This window comes from Zophobas morio, unplaced genomic scaffold (assembly GCF_036711695.1).
Source record: "Zophobas morio isolate AGI-343-1 ecotype UQ-CSIRO unplaced genomic scaffold, CSIRO_AGI_Zmor_V1 ptg000011l, whole genome shotgun sequence".
In the NCBI taxonomy this organism is placed as follows: domain Eukaryota; kingdom Metazoa; phylum Arthropoda; class Insecta; order Coleoptera; family Tenebrionidae; genus Zophobas; species Zophobas morio.
Window position 1 is genome coordinate 21,559,103 of NW_026972116.1, and position 17,389 is coordinate 21,576,491.

Consider the following 17,389-nt stretch of genomic DNA (forward strand, 5'->3'; position numbering starts at 1 on the left):
TCAGATACCCTCTAAGAAGAGAGGGTGGGTGGGTGGGGCTAGTACTTGCTACGATAAAACTGATTTTGGCGAATGAGATTCCCTCCAAGAAAAGAGAGGGTGGGTGGGCGGGGCTAGTAGCTGCTAGGATAAGACTGATTTTGGCAAATGAGATCCCCTCTAAGAAAAGAGAGGGTGGGTGGGTGGAGCCAGTACCTACTAAGATAAAGCTGATTTTGGCAAATGAGATTCCCTCCAAGAAAAGAGAGGGTGGGTGGGCGGGGCTAGTAGCTGCTAAGATAAGACTGATTTTGGCAAATGAGATACTCTCTAAGAAAAGAGAGGGTTGGTGGGTGGAGCCAGTACCTGCTAAGATAAAGCTGATTTTGGCAAATGAGATACCCTCTAAGAAAAGAGAGGATGGGTAAGCGTGGTTAATACCTGCTTAAATAAGACCGATTTTGGCAAATGACATACGTAATTTTATAAAAGTAAAATTGGCAACACTGCACGCACCTAATGCATGAATACCAAAATTAGTCTTATTCTAATAGGTACTAGTACTGCCCACCCATCCTCTCTTTTCTTAGAAGGTATCTGATCAGCCGAAAGCAGTTTTAGGTTAGCAGCTACTTCCCCGCTCACCCACCCTCTGTTTTACTACAAGTTATGTCATTTGCCAATATCGATCTTATTTTAGCAGGTACTAACCCCGCCCACCCGCCCTCTATTTTCTTAGGAAAATCTCATTTGCCAAAAGTAGTCGTATCTTAGCAGGACTAACCCCGCCCACCAAACCTTTTTTTTTCTTTGAGGGTATCTCATTTGTCAAAATCACTTTTATCTTAGAAAGTACTATCCCCGCCCACCCACTCTCTATTTTCTTAGGGAGTATGTGATTTACCAAAATCGATCTTATTTTAACCCGCCCATCCGCCCTCTCTATTTTCTTAGGGAAATCTCATTTGCTAAAAGCAGTCTTATCTTAGTAGGACTACCCCCGCCCACTCACCCTTTCTTTTATTAGAGGGTATCTCATTTGTCAAAATCACTTTCATCTTAGCAAGTACTAGACCCGCCCGCCCACCCTCTATTCTCTTAGGGGGTATGTGATTTGCCAAAATCGATCTTATTTCAGCAGGTACTAACCCCCCCCCCCCCCCTATTTTCTTAGGGAAATCTCATTTGCCGAAAGCAGTGGTATCTTAGCAGGACTAGCCGCGCCTACCTACCCTTTCTTTTCTTAGAAGGTATCTCATTTGTCAAAAGCAGTCGTATCTTAGCAAGTACTAGCCCCGCCCACCCACCCTTTATTTTCTTAGGGGGTATGTGATTTGCCAAAATCGATCTTATTTCAGCAGGTACTAACCCCGCCCACCCCCCACCCCCTCTATTTTCTTAGGGAAATCTCATTTGCCAAAAGCAGTCGTATCTTAGCAGGACTAGCCGCGCCTACCTACCCTTTCTTTTCTTAGAAGGTATCTCATTTGTCAAAATCACTTCTATCTTAGCAAGTACTAGCCCCGCCCATCCACCCTCTATTTTTTTAGTAGGTTCTAAGGAATCAGTTGTTGCCAATTTTACTTTTATAAAATTACTTTTTTTTTTGTAATGTACCTACATCATGAAGAGTTTTTTCCATCGTTTTCCAGACACCCGGTATAAACACTCTGTATATGAAAATTTAATTTCAGTTATACCTGAACAAAACGCGTACCTTGATTTATGTCTGCACAAAGTAATCCAATACAGTTGTTAGAAATAACCCTACAGCGATTCCATTTCAAGAAAATTTGAATAACTTGGCAACATCACATCAGTATTTCAAAAATAAATTGTATTTGCAAAGTCTACGAAGAGGTCGATCAAAATATATAAAAATATATACGACCTTTCATTTAAAAATAGAACACTCAGTATAGTACAACCGTACAACTTTGACCTTTGACTATTTCTTCTATTTTTAATAATCAATGACATTTCGAGAAACGTGCGCTTAGTGACTCAGCCTGTATGTAATTTGGATGCTGCGACAAAAATCTCAAGGCGGATTCATAAACAACAATTATAGGAATAAAATTTAAGGGGATTTCATGACACCGTTGATAGGGATGTCTAGGCAAATTCTGGTTACCTTTTTACCGTCTACATGATATTCCTAACGTAAATATGAAATTTGACAACAATCGGTCCTGTAGTTTCATAGTTTGTCAATAAAATTAGATAGACATACAAAAACGAAAGACCTCTTGTTCCTCTAGGGGTCATGAAACGTCGAGAAAACATGAAAGTAACCAACTGGCCGATGAACTCGATTACAATACTTTCTTAACTAGAAAAATAAAAATTGAGGTTCTCTTTCTCCGTAGGTCCATCATATAAAGTATGTGTATCTGGGTCCGATTTTACGAATTATATTATAATAAGTCAGTGAAATGGAGATAAGAAATGGGCGGAGCTGAGTTTAGGTTTTCTAAAGAGTCTTATAAGCAAAGAGTAGCCCCGCCCAGCGACCCCCTCCTCATTCCAGTGACTACTCTTAATCTTATCTTGGCCAGTACTTGCCCCGCCCACCCACCCTCTATTTTCTTACAGGGTATGCGATTTGCCAAAATTAGTTTTATCTTAGCATGTACTAGCCCTGCCCACCCGCCCTCTATCTTTTTAGAGGGTATGTGATTTGCCAAGTACTAACAAAAAAATTTAAAAAAATCGCCCGGTATTTATTGTTAAGTAAAAAATTATTAAATAAGTATGTTCAGTTCTGTAAAAGTAAATGTAGCTTGACTTGTGACATTAGTTATGGCAATAACACGGTTTTATTTTTGACTTTTTTTTCCTGAAAATTCTAAAAACATAATTAGTGTTATATTGTTCATACCAAAATTAATACATTTACTCCCACTACAAAATGATGAAATATTTTTTTACTTTTTGACATTTGAGTTAGATGATCTCAGAAACGGCGACAATGTCTTTCAAAGTCTCTAATAACCTATTTTGACAGGAAGTAGCTCGATGTTACGAAAATAATGCTCAAATTAAAGTCATTCAACTTTAATTTAATCGTTTAAATTGTTACAAACCCCCTGAAAATATATTTGGGTTATTAGATAGACATCTTTTTATTTTTAATCGAATACTTTTGAATTTTTCAATAAAAAAATTTAACTCATTTTCCACTACACTGTTAGCGATTGCGTTGAAAATTGTGATTACAGTAAAAACATTGAAGTGTTTATTTTAATTGAATATATTTAATTGTTTATTTAATTCTAATTACCTTTTTCTACTTTCCCGCAATGTTCTTATTGTTTCTCGTCGGCAAACACCAACATTAAACTACTTTTTCCCCACAACCTGAATTCCGTGGCAGAACAAAGACTGCGTAAACAACTCCCCCAATTGTAAATTTTGATTACATTTAACTCTCGTTCCTTTCAGCTGCTATCGAAAAGGGCGGCGGCACGTGCATGATATGCTGGCCCCGGAAGAGAGGTCCGGGCGCCATCGCCGTGGGCCCTCCGCAATGCCCTCACAGCCAGGTCTCCAGCACCCGGAGCTCCTTGGCTAGCTCGCCGCACAGCCAGTGCCCTACGCCCTTACCCTTTCTTGTCACTTCAGGATCAGTGGGGTGAGTGTAACAAAAACCGCTCAAGATTTAGTCATTAAGTATGCTTTACGTGCTGCCGTACAAAACGTTGTTTATTGATTATTCAGCCAAGTTTATCTCAACCGCACAGAATTACGGAAATCCAAATAAACAATAGAGCGTGTACGATGCGGTCGAGAATATTGCGTCGATAAATGCGCTGGTTATTTTATCAATTAGCGGCAATATTTTGATGTTATTGGAGTTTGGTGGCGTTTTATGCGACCGCGGTTCGATTTAGTGGCAGTTTGATATGGAAATAACTTCCGGTCGAGTTTGATTTGAAAATTTCTAAACCAAACGGGGCATTTGAAGGTCATTTATAAATAACAAGAGAGGAAAAGGACCTGTGATTGATCCCTGGAGTGCCCCTGATTAACAGTTTTTGTTTTAGAGCTAGTTGCACCGGTTTAAACCAAGTGTATCTGGATAAAAACGGTTGTTAGAGTGGAAATACTACGAGATGAATTTTAACTACTTTAAAATATTTATTTAAAAAAAAACTATGATTTCTCTTTCAAAAATAAAACACCGTAGGCCCCCGAGATTCTTTAACATTTTTTCCAAAAGAAATGCCAAGAGCCTGCAAAATTTTTTTCATCTTCTTAAAAAAACGACTAGGGGGCACCAAGATTATTTTGAACTTTTTCAAAAACAAAAGATCAGTGACTTCCGAATTTTTTTAATTTTTTTTGTAAAACAAAACCAGGGATCTGTAAGATTATTTCACATTCTTAAATAAAGACACCAAGGACCCGCAAGAGTCTTTACAATTTTTTCACAAAAAAAATGGCAGAGGCTTCCGAGATTGTTAAACATATTGCTAACAAAACAATCCAAAGATCCCAAGATTCTCTGGTATTGCTAAAAAAACCTTAGGGAGTAGCAAGATTCTTTCAAACTTTTTCAAAAATAAAACAGCAGGGGCCTTCGAGATTCTTCAATTTTTTTTCTAAAACAAAACGCCAAGAGCTTCCAAGATTTTTTCCATATTCTTAAAAAAAGACAAGGGGCACCAAGATTCTTAAAAAAGACACCAAGGGCCCACAAACTTCTAAATTCTTTCAAAAATAAAATGTCAGAGGCTTCCGATTTTTTTTTCCTTCTTCTAAAAGACACACCAAAGATCCGAAAGATTCTTTCGTATTGCTAAAAAAACACTATAAGAAGCAGCAAGGTTCTTTCAGATTTTGTCAAAAATAAAACACCAAAGGCTTCGATATTCTTTAAAACGTTTTGTAAAACAAAACATCAGGCAACCTAATATTCCTGAAAAAATCCTAGAGAGCCCCATGACTCTTTTAACTCTTTTAAAAATAAAACACCAGTGGTCCCCGAGATGCTTTAATTTTTTTTTCTAAAACAAAATACCTGGAACCTCCAAGAATTTTTTATATTATTAAAAAAAGAAAAAGGCCCTAAGGTTCTTAAAAAAAAACATCAAGGGCACACAAGATTCTTTTAAACTCTTTCAAAAATAAAACACCATAGGTCCCCGAGATTTTTTAAACTTTTTTCGAAAGAACAATACCAAGAGCTTCCAAGATGTTTTCATATTCTTAAAAAAGACAAACAGGGCATCAAAATTGTTTAACAAAACACCAAAGGCCCACAAATTTCTTTAAAACTCTTTCAAAAATAAAATGTCACAAGCTTCCTAGATTCTTAAAAAAATTTGGGAAAAGAAATACCAAAGATCCTCAAGATTATTTCAAACTTTTTCAAAAATAAAACACCAAGGATCCCCGATATCTTCAAAAAATCTAAAACAAAATACCAAGATCCTCCAAGATTTTTTCGTATTCTGAAAAAAAAACACAAGGGGCAGCAAAATTCTAAAAAAGAAAACACCAAAAGTAAAATGTCAAAGGTCTCCGAGATTCTCAATTTTTTTCCCAAAATAAATACCAAAGCTCCGTAAGATTCTTTCACTTTCTTAAAAAAAAAGATCCTAGGGAGACCTTGATTCTAAACTCTTTCGAAAATAAAACACCAAGGAACCTCGAGATTCTTAATAAATTTTTTTCGGAAGCACAATACCAAGAGCCTCCAAAATTTTTTCATGTTCTTAAAAAAGACAAGGAAACCCACAAGATTCTTTTAAAAGCAAAGTATCAGAGGCCTCCGAGATTCTTAAAAATTTTTGGGAAAAGAAATACCAAAGATCTTTAATATTATTTCAGACTTTTTCAAAAATAAAACACCAAGGATCCCCGATATCTTCAAAAAATCTAAAACAAAATACCAAGATCCTCTAAGATTTTTTCGTATTCTGAAAAAAAAAACACAAGGGGGCAGCAAAATTCTAAAAAAGAAAACACCAAAAATAAAATGTCAGAGACCTCCGAGATTCTCAATTTTTTTTTTTCCAAAAGAAATATCAAAGCTCCGTAAGATTCTTTCACTTTCTTAAAAAAAAAGATCCTAGGGAGACCTTGATTCTAAACTCTTTCGAAAAAAAACGCCAAGGAACCCCGAGATTCTTTATAAATTTTTTTCGAAAGCACAATACCAAGAGCCTCTAAATTTTTTTCAAATTCTTAAAAAAGACAAGGAGACCCACAAGATTCTTTTAAACTCTTTTAAAAGTAAAATATCAGAGGCCTCCGAGATTCTTAAAAATTTTTGGGAAAAGAAATAGCAAAGATCCTCAAGATTATTTCAGACTTTTTCAAAAATTAAACACCAGGGGCCTTCGAGGTTCTTTAAAACGTTTTGTAGGCCAAAAGACCAGAGATCCTAAGACTCTTTCACTTAAAAAAAAAAGATCGTAGGGAGACCCATGATTCTTCCGAACTCTTTAAAAATTACAACAAGAGGGGTTCCCGATATCTTTAAAAAATCTAAAACAAAAACCAAGATCCTCCAATATTTTTTCAATTTCTTAAAAAAAAAAAGACAAGGGGCCACAAGATTATTTTAAACTCTCAAAAATAAAATGTCAGAAGCCTCCGACATTCTTAGTATTTTTTCCTAAAATAAATTCTAAAGATCTCCAACATTCTTTCAAAAATAAAACACCAGGGGCTTTCCAGATTTTTAAAAATGTTCTGTAAAACGGAGCATCAAGGATCCTAAGATTATTTCACTTTCTTAAAAAAAAAATCTTAGGGAGCCTCATGATTCTTCCAAATTTTCAAAAATAAAACACCAGGCATTTCCTACCTTCTTAAAAAAGTTTTCTAAAACAAAGTACCATGAGTTTCCAAAATGTTTTCATATTCTTAAAAAAAAAAATACAAGGATGAACCAAGATTCCTTTAAAAAAACACAAGATTCTTTTAAACTCTTTCTCTGAGATTCTTAATATTTTATCTAAAAGAAATACCAAAGATCCCCTAGATCACTTCACTTTCTTAAAAAAAAAATATCCAAGAGAGCCTCATTATTCTTATTCTTCTAAACCCTTTCAAAAATAAAACATCAGAGTTTCTTTAAATTTTTTCTAAAACAAAATACCAAGAGCCTCGCAAGATTTTTTCATATTCTTGAAAACAGACAAGGAAGCACCAAGATTCTTAAAAAAAAACACCAAAAGCCTACTAGTGCAAAATATTCATAAACCATGGAACGTCTCGGACCTTACTATTACAGTTTCCGCCCCCTAAATTTTTTTGCAGATGGACCTGTCCAGACACTTTTACGTCCACTGCGGCGCTTTGTTATGCTGATCTTCTCAAAGCATTTACACTCTACTTTAATTACTTCGTTGACAATTAACTGTAACACACGTTAAGTGGATTTTCGTGTTGTAAATTATAAAATAAATATTTTCTAACATAGTTTCTACGCACTCCAATGAAGTATCGCTTGCTTGAAGCCGGAAATATTAGGTTTTCTAATTTAAGAAAAAAAAATGAAAATGGAGTAATAAATTAAGAGTAAGAATCCTGTAATTAAGTAAGAAATCAGACACCCATCGAAAAACCTCGTAATGGTGTCACTGTGTCATTTTGAAATTACCAGCTACCTTGACTATAAAAAAAATCGTAAAAATCGTAAGCCCGCCGTTAACAAACAATTATCTACATTTATATCATGCTTAAAACCAATTAAAAGTCAATACCCTTTACGCTCTGTTGTAAATTTACAGTTAGCACCGGAAACACTGAATATGTAAAAGAACTTATCGCTCTTACTCCACCTCGGGCACCGTCTTCCATAAAAACGCTTTGAATATACCAGCGTGGGGAAAATTTCATAAGCTCTTGAAATATGATAAGTACAGATGTTTTTCCGATTCAGAGCGTGGATAGCGAGATATGAATCAATACCAGGAGGAAAAGTCGGGCGAGCTCTTGTGTAATACCGTGTTTTCTAACTTTCGTCATATTTTCGCCACCCACTTCTGCACGTTCAATTTATTTTTATTTTTACTCGTTTATTTTATGGAGCTCGTCTTGGATTCCCTCAATTATGGCGAATTGTAGCGATCGTGACGTCGTAAGCGCTAAACTAGATCGCTTTTGTATTTTGGACGAAACCTGAGTAGGTGCACACAAACAAGATGAGTAATGTGGTTTGAGGTTTGCTCAAAGTACGGGATTTGCTGATCTGCCGCTTCCGAAATGACTATTTAATGTTGTTTACTGATATTATCAGTGTTGGTGGAATTATCCGCATAGGCAGGATTCGGGGGAAGTTATTAAAGCGAGAGCGCCTCTCGCATTTTTCATTTTCTGAAACGCAAATTTCAGCAGCCTGTCAGTCGGAACATCTGCTTGTTTATTGGTCACATTTTCGTCAAAAAAATGGAAATTTTGTTTGGCATGAGGTTGCTACAAGCAGGTTGACAACAGATTCTAAAATGTGCAATTCCCGGCTTCTAAGTGCTTTGTGAAATCTCGTAAAGTCCGTTTTATAGCGTCAACATTACTCAGTAATTGATATCACCACGATATCCAAGACCCATATTCTAAAAATAGCCCATTTTCGTATTAAATGTTTAGATCGTTAACCTGGCGGTTGAAAATAGCCCCGAACTTTTACTGAAGGTTTGATAATCGTGCCAATAAATAAATAATTATCCCTATTGACGTCACTTAAGGGTAAACTTTCTCGTGCGTCACAATTTGTCGCACTGTCGAACACGTGTCGTTTGTTCTCGGATTTTTATTATTTTTAGTGCGACAGGAAGTCCTACGTTTATCGTTTCTTGATTAACTTAACTGCACCTGCCTTATCCATAGTAATTTCCACTCTTATCTACAGTCTGTGCTTTAATCCATTAGCAATCGCACTGCACCGACTATTCTATGTTAATTCATTTCAGCACATGAGGTTAATATCCTGCCATTAAATGCACTTGCATCCTGCACACTCGAGCTGAAAATGTCCGGGCTATTTATGCAAGCGCAGGTACAAATGGACGCAATGTTACAACAGTTATTTATAAAGCAAAAATGCGAATGTCGCGCGGTTGTGCCAAGTTTCACGAGCTAAAATCGGTGACATTTTCCAACACCCTGTATCGGGGACCATCTGTCAGGTTTCAATAATTCAGCGTAAGAAGAAACGGGACAAAAACAGACGCGATGTTCTATTATTCACTAGGTTATTCCGTACTTAGCTACTACCCACCCACTTTGCCAGCGAGGAAATTACTAAGAAAACATTATGGGGGTTAATTATTTAAATTGTACTCGCAAAGTGGGGAATAAAGTTCATGGGTTACTACGAGATTAGGCTAAAGAGGGCCGGAATATTTTGTTTTAATTATTAAAAGTGCAAACTTGGCTTTTTGGGACACAACACAACCCTAATTGGGTCACTGATGTACGTACACACAAATTTATAAACCACCTTCGCCACCACTTTCCAAAGTGACGTCATAAATTTTTCGCAGAGAACGAATAAATCAGATTTTGTTGTTGTGTAATAACTACGATCTCATCATACGATGATTTCAGATGGTTTGCATCACGATGACAAAGGGAGGAATTAAATTGCGTTTGAATCGATTTACCTAAGTGTGTGGGACGCCACTGTCACGGATTATATATAGGAATAATAAGATTGATTTTCCTGTTGTGTACACGAAATCATAAATTTAGCGCTTACCTTAACCTCAAACTATTTATATTTTTTCAAATTTTGTTTCTTCTACCCGTTCTAGAAAAAAATATGGCCTAAAGTTTTTATCACTCACGTGTTTATTTGTTTCAGCACGTTTGCGGTAAAAAACGAGCTTTGCTCCATTTAAATGTTTGTTTATAAAGTTCGATGTATTATTGTTTTTTAAATGTACTTGAGTTCTTGTAAATCGAATTAAAAACCATGAAATCGTAGTAAATCGCGCTTCGGGCTGTCTACAAGTGTAAATATTTTGTTTGATTTGTTTTATTGGTCCACTAAATTGGCTTTTACTTTTAATAAGTCTTGGTAAACATGCGGTGAACATCAAGGTGTGTTTGTGTAGTGGAGGTAGCAAAAATAGAAGCTGTTATCAATCAAAGAATTATAATATTACATGAAATAGAGTACTTAAGTCATTTCAGTAGTAAAGAAGAAAATAATATCAGCTGAAGATAAATAATAAAAGCAGCTGCTGAACACAAAGTCAACAGGCGAACTGTATAAGCTTTCAAGAATTAAAAAAATACAGACAACACACTATAAAGACGCACTTTGTTTATTTAAAGAAAATTATGACAGGAAGTGCAAAAACACTACCAGAGCGGGATTCAACTGTGCTGATCTTTGCAACATTCTTGTCCAAACCCGCATTTGATGTTTCAAAGTCGCAATTAATTAAAGAAATTCACACCGAGTTCTTAAAAACTGAGCTACGCTTTGTTTGTAAATTTTCCTTTAATTACACTGAAAGATCCAATTTATGTGTAAATGAAGGAGTGATTATTTTGTAGAGATGATTAATACAGTGTAATAACAAAGTGTCGTATTAACAAACATGTGGTTTTTTAGGTCAAACTAAGAAAATATCTCATTTATTATAAAGTCTTTATCGTAAGGATGGTTTCGGCACGATCGTGTTCATTGAAAATTTTTGTGGGGTTAAAATGGTTTTCAATATTCGATAATGAACACAATTAAGTCCGAAGCCCATGGGAAAACTTATGTTTTGAGTGTGACCGTGCTACCTTGGTAATGCGTGAAAGTGGAGTTGTAAATGAATGTGACTGTTAATATTTCCAGGAAATACTTTCAACGATTTTGAGTATTAGTTTGTCAAGAGAAGAAGGAATTGGGTTAAACTTGTAGCACTTCGTAGGCAACAAAATTTCTTACTAAAAGTATGAATACAATTTTTGTCATAATTATTTAAAGAATTTATTTTAATAAATGTATGCAACCCATATTACACATATTGAAGAATTGAATGTATGTACTTACCAGTTTAAATATCCAAATTCTAGGTCCATCACACTTTTTTATGTAATATGTTACTAGGTGAAATGGTGAATTTTATGAAAAGTAAAAGTCTGCGAAAAAACTTTCATTTATTGTGTTCATATTAATTTTGTACATTCTAGCATGCCACAATTAATGGCTATATCGTGTAGATATACATAAGAATATGTGCAGCCATAATTAATTAAAATAAATATTCAAAATATTATATAATTAGATAATACAGGATCCATACAAGTTTAGTTTAAAATTGGGTTTTTCGTTTTTTTTTGTGCTACTGTTGCCGAACCTGATCCAAATGCTTGTCGCTATATACAATAAATGTCACTATCAACCTTATCAAAGTTGACAACAGAAAATAAAGTGGGGGACAGTTCTGTTAATTCTCGATTTTTTATAAACACTCTGTATACTAAGGCTACATTTTATTGGTGCTATAACAAAGCGGCAGGGGCGGAACCAGCGCGGGAAAAATTTAGGTCAGCACCTGAAAGCCCGAAATTTTAATTCATATTAAAAGTACTGCGTGATCAGAAATAATTGAGTCTGTTGGGAGTAATTTTTAAACAAAAAGGTGAATTTTGCTTGCTTTTATGTTGGCATAATGGAAGTAATTGTGTGACAGATACGTCAGTCGTGATATGCGATAAATTTAGGTTATGTCCTGGATTTTGCAAATTAAAAATGTCAACAACCTATCAATCTTGGCAGCTGACAACCGGAAATTAGAGAAAACATCATGATACCAATTTCAACTAAAAATCCAGGATTGCCAACAGATTCAGTCATTTCGCGGTATATAAAATTTGGATTCGGGCACCGGTGCTCTGGACTCTGGAGTACCACGGCCATTGGCACCTCTGGAAAACTCCCGATTTCCATGTGTATTGTTTTTGAAGCAATATGAATCTCGGGGACTCCTGTGGGACTTGTTTTTGCAGTAATTTGACAGAATTTTGAACACCCCTTGTGTTTCGATTTTGAAGTAGTTTGAAAGAATCTCATGGGTCCCGTGAGTTTTGTTTTTGAAGTTTGAAAGAATCTCGGGGAACCCTTGTCGTGTTTTTGAAGTAGATTTAAAGAATCTCGGGAATCTCTTGTGTCTGGTTTTTGAAGTAGTTTGAAAGTATCTCGAGGATCCCTTGTGATTTGTGCTTGAAGTAATCTGAAAGAATCTCGAAGATCCTCCGTATTTCAAGTTTTTGAAATAGTTTGAAAGAATCTCGGGGATCTCTTGTGGTTTGTTTTTGAAGTAGTTTTAAAGGATTTCGGGAAAACTATGTGTCTGGTATTTGAAGTATTTTAAAAGTATCTCGAAGATCCCTTGTGATTTGTGTTATAAGTAATCTGAAAGAATCTCGAAGATCCCTCGTAATTCAAATTTTTGAAGTAGTTTTAAAGAATCTCGGGAATCTCTTGTGTCTGGTTTTTGAAGTACATAGTTTGAAAGTATCTCCAGGATCCCTGGTGATTTGTGCTTCAAGTAATTTGAAAGAATCTCGAAGATCCCTCGTAATTAAAATTTTTCAAGTAGTTTTAAAGGATTTCGGGAAACCTATGTGTCTGGTATTTGAAGTATTTTGAAAGTATCTGGAGGATGCCTTGTGATTTGTGTCAGAAGTAATCTGAAAGAATCTCGAAGATCCCTCGTATTTCAAATTTTTGAAGTATGTAGTTTGAAAGAATCTTGGGGATCCTTTTTGTCTGGTTTTTGAAGTAGTTTGAAAGAATATTGGGGGTCCCTTATCTTTTGTTTTTGAAGTAGGTAATTTTAAAGAATCTCGAAAATCGCTTGTGTTTGGTTTTTGAAGTCGGTAGTTTGAAAATATCTTGGGGATTCTTGGTGTTTTTTTTTTTTTGAAGTAGTTTTCAAGCATCTTTGGAATCTTTTGTGATTTATGCGTGAAAAATCTGAGAGAACCTCGAAGACCCTTCGTATTTCAAATTTTTGAAGTAGTTTGAAAGAATCTCGGGGATCCTTTATGTCTGGTTTTTGAAATAGTTTCAAGGAAAATTGGAGACCTCTTATTTTTGTTTTTCAAGTAGTTTTAAAGAATCTCGGGGATCCCGTGTAATATGTGCCTGAAGTAATTTGAAAGAATCTCGAAGATCCCTCGTACTTCAAGTTTTTGAAGTAGTTTGAAAGAATCTCGGGGATCACTTGTGGTTTGTTTTTGAAGTAGTTTTAAAGGATTTCGGGAAATCTATGTGTCTGGTATTTGAAGTATTTTGAAAGTATCTGGAGGATCCCTTGTGATTTGTGTTAGAAGTAATCTGAGAGAATCTCCAAGACCCTTCGTATATCAAATTTTTGAAGTAGTTTGAAAGAATCTCGGGGATCCTTTATGTCTGGTTTTTGAAGTAGTTTCAAAGAAAATTGGAGACCTCTTATGTTTTGTTTTTCAAGTAGTTTTAAAGAATCTCGGGGATCCCGTGTAATATGTGCCTGAAGTAATCTGAAAGAATCTCGAAGATCCCTCGTATTTCAAATTTTTGAAGTAGTTTGAAAGAATCTCGGGGATCCTTTTTGTCTGGTTTTTGAAGTAGTTTTAAAGAATATTGGGGGTCCTTTTTCTTTTGTTTTTGAAGTAGGTACTTTTAAAGAATCTCGGAAATCTCTTGTGTTTGGTTTTTGAAGTAGGTAGTTTGAAAATATCTTGGGGATTCCTTGTGTTTTTTTTTAAGTACTTTTAAAGAATCTCTGGAATCCCTTGTGATTTGTGCGTGAAGTAATCTGAAAGAATCTCGAAGATCCTTCGTATTTCAAATTTTTGAAGTAGTTTGAAAGAATCTCGGGGATCCTTTTTGTCTGGTTTTTGAAGTAGTTTTAAAGAATATTGGGGGTCCCTTATGTTTTGTTTTTGAAGTAGTTTTAAAGAATCTCTGAAATCTCTTGTGTTTGGTTTTTGAAGTAGGTAGTTTGAAAATATCTTGAGGATTCCTTGTGTTTTTTTTAAGTACTTTTAAAGAATCTCTGGAATCCCTTGTGATTTGAGCGTGAAGTAATCTGAACGAATCTCGAAGATCCTTCGTATTTCAAATTTTTGAAGTAGTTTGAAAGAATCTCGGGGATCCTTTTTGTCTGGTTTTTGAAGTAGTTTGAAAGATTGGGGGTCCCTTATGTTTTGTTTTTGAAGTAGTTTTAAAGAATCTCGGAAATCTCTTGTGTTTGGTTTTTGAAGTAGGTACATAGTTTGAAAATATCTTAGGGATTCCTTGTGTTTTTTTTTAAGTAGTTTTAAAGAATCTCTGGAATCCCTTGTGATTTGTGCGTGAAGTAATCTGAAAGAATCTCGAAGATACCTGGTATTTCGAATTTTTGAAGTAGTTTGAAAGAATCTCGGGGATCCTTTATGTCTGGTTTTTGAAGTAGTTTCAAAGAAAATTGGAGACTCTTATGTTTTGTATTTCAAGTAGTTTTAAAGAATCTCAGGAATCTCTTGTGTCTGGTTTTTGAAGTAGTTTAAAAGTATCTCCAGGATCCCTTGTGATTTGTGCTTCAAGTAATCTGAAAGAATCTCGAAGATTCCTCGTATTTCAAATTTTTGAAGTAGTTTCAAAGAAAATTGGAAACCTCTTATGTTTTGTTTCTCAAGTAGTTTTAAAGAAACTCGGGAATCTCTTATGTTTTGTTTTTCAAGTAGTTTAAAAGTATTTCGAAGATCCCTTGTGATTTGTGCTTGAAGTAATCTGAAAGAATCTCGAAGATCCCTCGTACTTCAAGTTTTTGAAGTAGTTTGAAAGAATCTCGGGGATCTCTTGTGGTTTATTTTTGAAGTAGTTTTAAAGGATTTCGGGAAACCTATGTGTCTGGTATTTGAAATATTTTGAAAGTATCTCAAGGGTCCCTTGTGATTTGTGTTAGAAGTAATCTGAAAGAATCTCGAAGATCCCTCGTATTTCAAATTTTTGAAGCAGATTAAAAGAATCTCGGGGATCCTTTTTGTCTGGTTTTTGAAGTAGTTTGAAAGAATATTGGGGGTCCCTTATGTTTTGTTTTTGAAGTAGGTAGTTTTAAAGAATCTCGGAAATCTCTTGTGTTTGGTTTTTGAAGTAGGTAGTTTGAAAATATCTTGGGGATTCCTTGTTTTCTTTTTTGAAGCAGTTTTAAAGAATCTCGGGAATCCCTTGTGATTTGTGCGTGAAGTAATCTGAAAGAATCTCGAAGATCCCTCGTATTTCAAATTTTTGAAGTAGTTTGAAAGAATCTAGTGAATCCTTTATGTCTGGTTTTTGAAGTAATTTGAAAGAATTTAGGGGACCCATTGTGTCTAGTTTTTAAAATAATTTGAAAGAATCTTGGGGACCTCTTATATTTTGTTTTTGAAGTAGTTTGAAAGAATCTCGGGGATCCCTTGTGGTTTGTTTTTGAAGTGTAGTTTTAAAGAATCTCGGGAATCCCTTGTGTCTGGTTTTGAAGTAGTTTGAAAGTATCTCCAGAATCCCTTGTGATTTGTGCTTCAAGTAATCTGAAAGAATCTCGAAGATCCCGTGTGATTTGTGCTTGTAGTAATTTAAAAGAATCTCGAGAATCCCTTGTGTTCGGTTTTTGAACTAATTTGAAAGAATTTAGGGGGTCCTTTGTGTTTGATTTTTGAAGTACTTAGTTTTAAAGAATCTAGGGAATCCCTTGTGTCTGGTTTTTGAAGTAGTTTGAAAGTATCTCTAGGATCCCTTGTGATTTGTACTTAAACTAATCTGAAAGAATCTCGAAGACCCCTCGTATTTCGAATTTTTTAAGTAGTTTGAAAGAAGCTCGGGGATCCTTTATGTCTGGTTTTTGAAGTAATTTGAAAGAATTTCGGGGACCCATTGTGTCTAGTTTTTAAAATAATTTGAAAGAATCTTGGGGACATCTTATATTTTGTTCTTGAAGTAGTTTGAAAGAATCTCGGGGATCCCTTGTGGTTCGTTTTTGAAGTAGTTTTAAAGAATCTCGGGAAACCTATGTGTCTGGTATTTGAAGTAATTTAAAAGAATCTCGGAGACCCCTTGTATCTAGTTTTTGAAGTAATTAGAAAGAATGTCGGGGACCGCTTGTGTCTGGTTTTTGAAGTACTTTGTAAGAATCGCGTGGACCGCTTGTGTGTGATTTTTGAAGTAGTTTGAAAGAATATCGGGGACTCTTTATGGCTGGTTTTTGAAGTAGTTTGAAAGAATTTCGGAGATCCTTTTCATTTTGGTTTTTATGAAGTTTGAAAAAATTTCAGGACACTTTTCTTGTTTTTGAAGTAATTTCAAAGAATTTCGATCCACCACTTGTTCAATTCAGTTTGAAAAAATTGGGAATTTGCCACGGATTGTCAGATTGAAATTTAAAAATGAGAAGAAACTATTGGCAATGAGAAGGAAATTAAACATAACCTTGAATTATTTTACACTAGAATAAATCACTAAAACTGACAATGACAACGTTGCCAACTGGTTTTTTGCGGTGTTGGTAGATTTTTGATTTTGCAATAACTTTTCTTCTAAGTTAAACTTACACAAATTAAATAAATAGGAAAATAAAAAATGAGATATGTATCTTCATTTTTTTTTGGTTTATCTCCTATAGGATAAAGTGCAAAATCCAATATTCTTGTTACGAAAACTTGTAGGAATAAAGAAAAAATTTCCTCTGCTTTAAATTAAAAAAATCTCTTTTAATTCCAGCGGCCTAGTCCCGGTTACGGCCCAGCTGTCGCCCGATCAGCCCTTCGGTTCGATCCGCTCGTTGGCGGCCAGTCGAGAGGTGGCCAGCTTCCCCTTATCACGAACGCCTACGCCGCCCCCCTCGTCATTTGAGAGGTAGGTACTCTGACGCAAATTTGGGTCAGAACTTCACACTTCATTACGACATTCATCACAGAGCCGACAAAAAAATTATCAGACGGGACGAGCACAGCACAAAGGATCCTTCACCAAATTTAGCACCATCGAGCACGATCTCATTTAAACTTATCCTAAGTTAGCGCCTACGCGCTCACGTGAAATTCAATACTCGACTCTAGTGGCGCACAGACGAGGCGATTCCTAATTTAACTTCCTAATATTTGCTTAAGGGTTATTTACCTTGTCGGCCTAAGCTGTTGTAAAAATTCGATCGATTGCGAGGAGCTTGATTAAGCTAAGTAGTGGGGCTATTTTAAATTTGGCTGAGTTTTGGTCTGGGGCTAATTATATCGAGGAAATTGTGCGGAAACGAAAATTTTTTGTGGTTTTTTATTTATACTGCGTGTCAAGTCCACGAGTTGAGTATTTAAGGTTGTCCTCAGGTAGAGAAAATAATTATTTTAATTTTAGGTTGTTAGTGGCGGTGAAGGGCGTCAGAGATGTGTGTATACAACTGAAATGTTTTAAATATCTCTGTTAAAGTTTTCTACTGTTAGAATTATATCAGGGTTT

General features: G+C 35.4%; 1 protein-coding gene across 4 annotated transcripts in view; it reads left to right on the top strand.

Annotated features, from left to right (window-relative positions):
* Positions 1 to 17,389, top strand: part of LOC135127223 (uncharacterized) — an 83,498-nt gene that overhangs the window by 63,147 nt on the left and 2,962 nt on the right. For all 4 annotated transcript variants that reach the window (XM_064053630.1, XM_064053629.1, XM_064053631.1 and 1 more), the window contains exons 4-5: positions 3,424 to 3,613; positions 16,658 to 16,792. In XM_064053630.1, the coding sequence (XP_063909700.1) occupies positions 3,424 to 3,613; positions 16,658 to 16,792 (325 nt within the window). The remainder of the gene's footprint in view (positions 1 to 3,423; positions 3,614 to 16,657; positions 16,793 to 17,389) is intronic.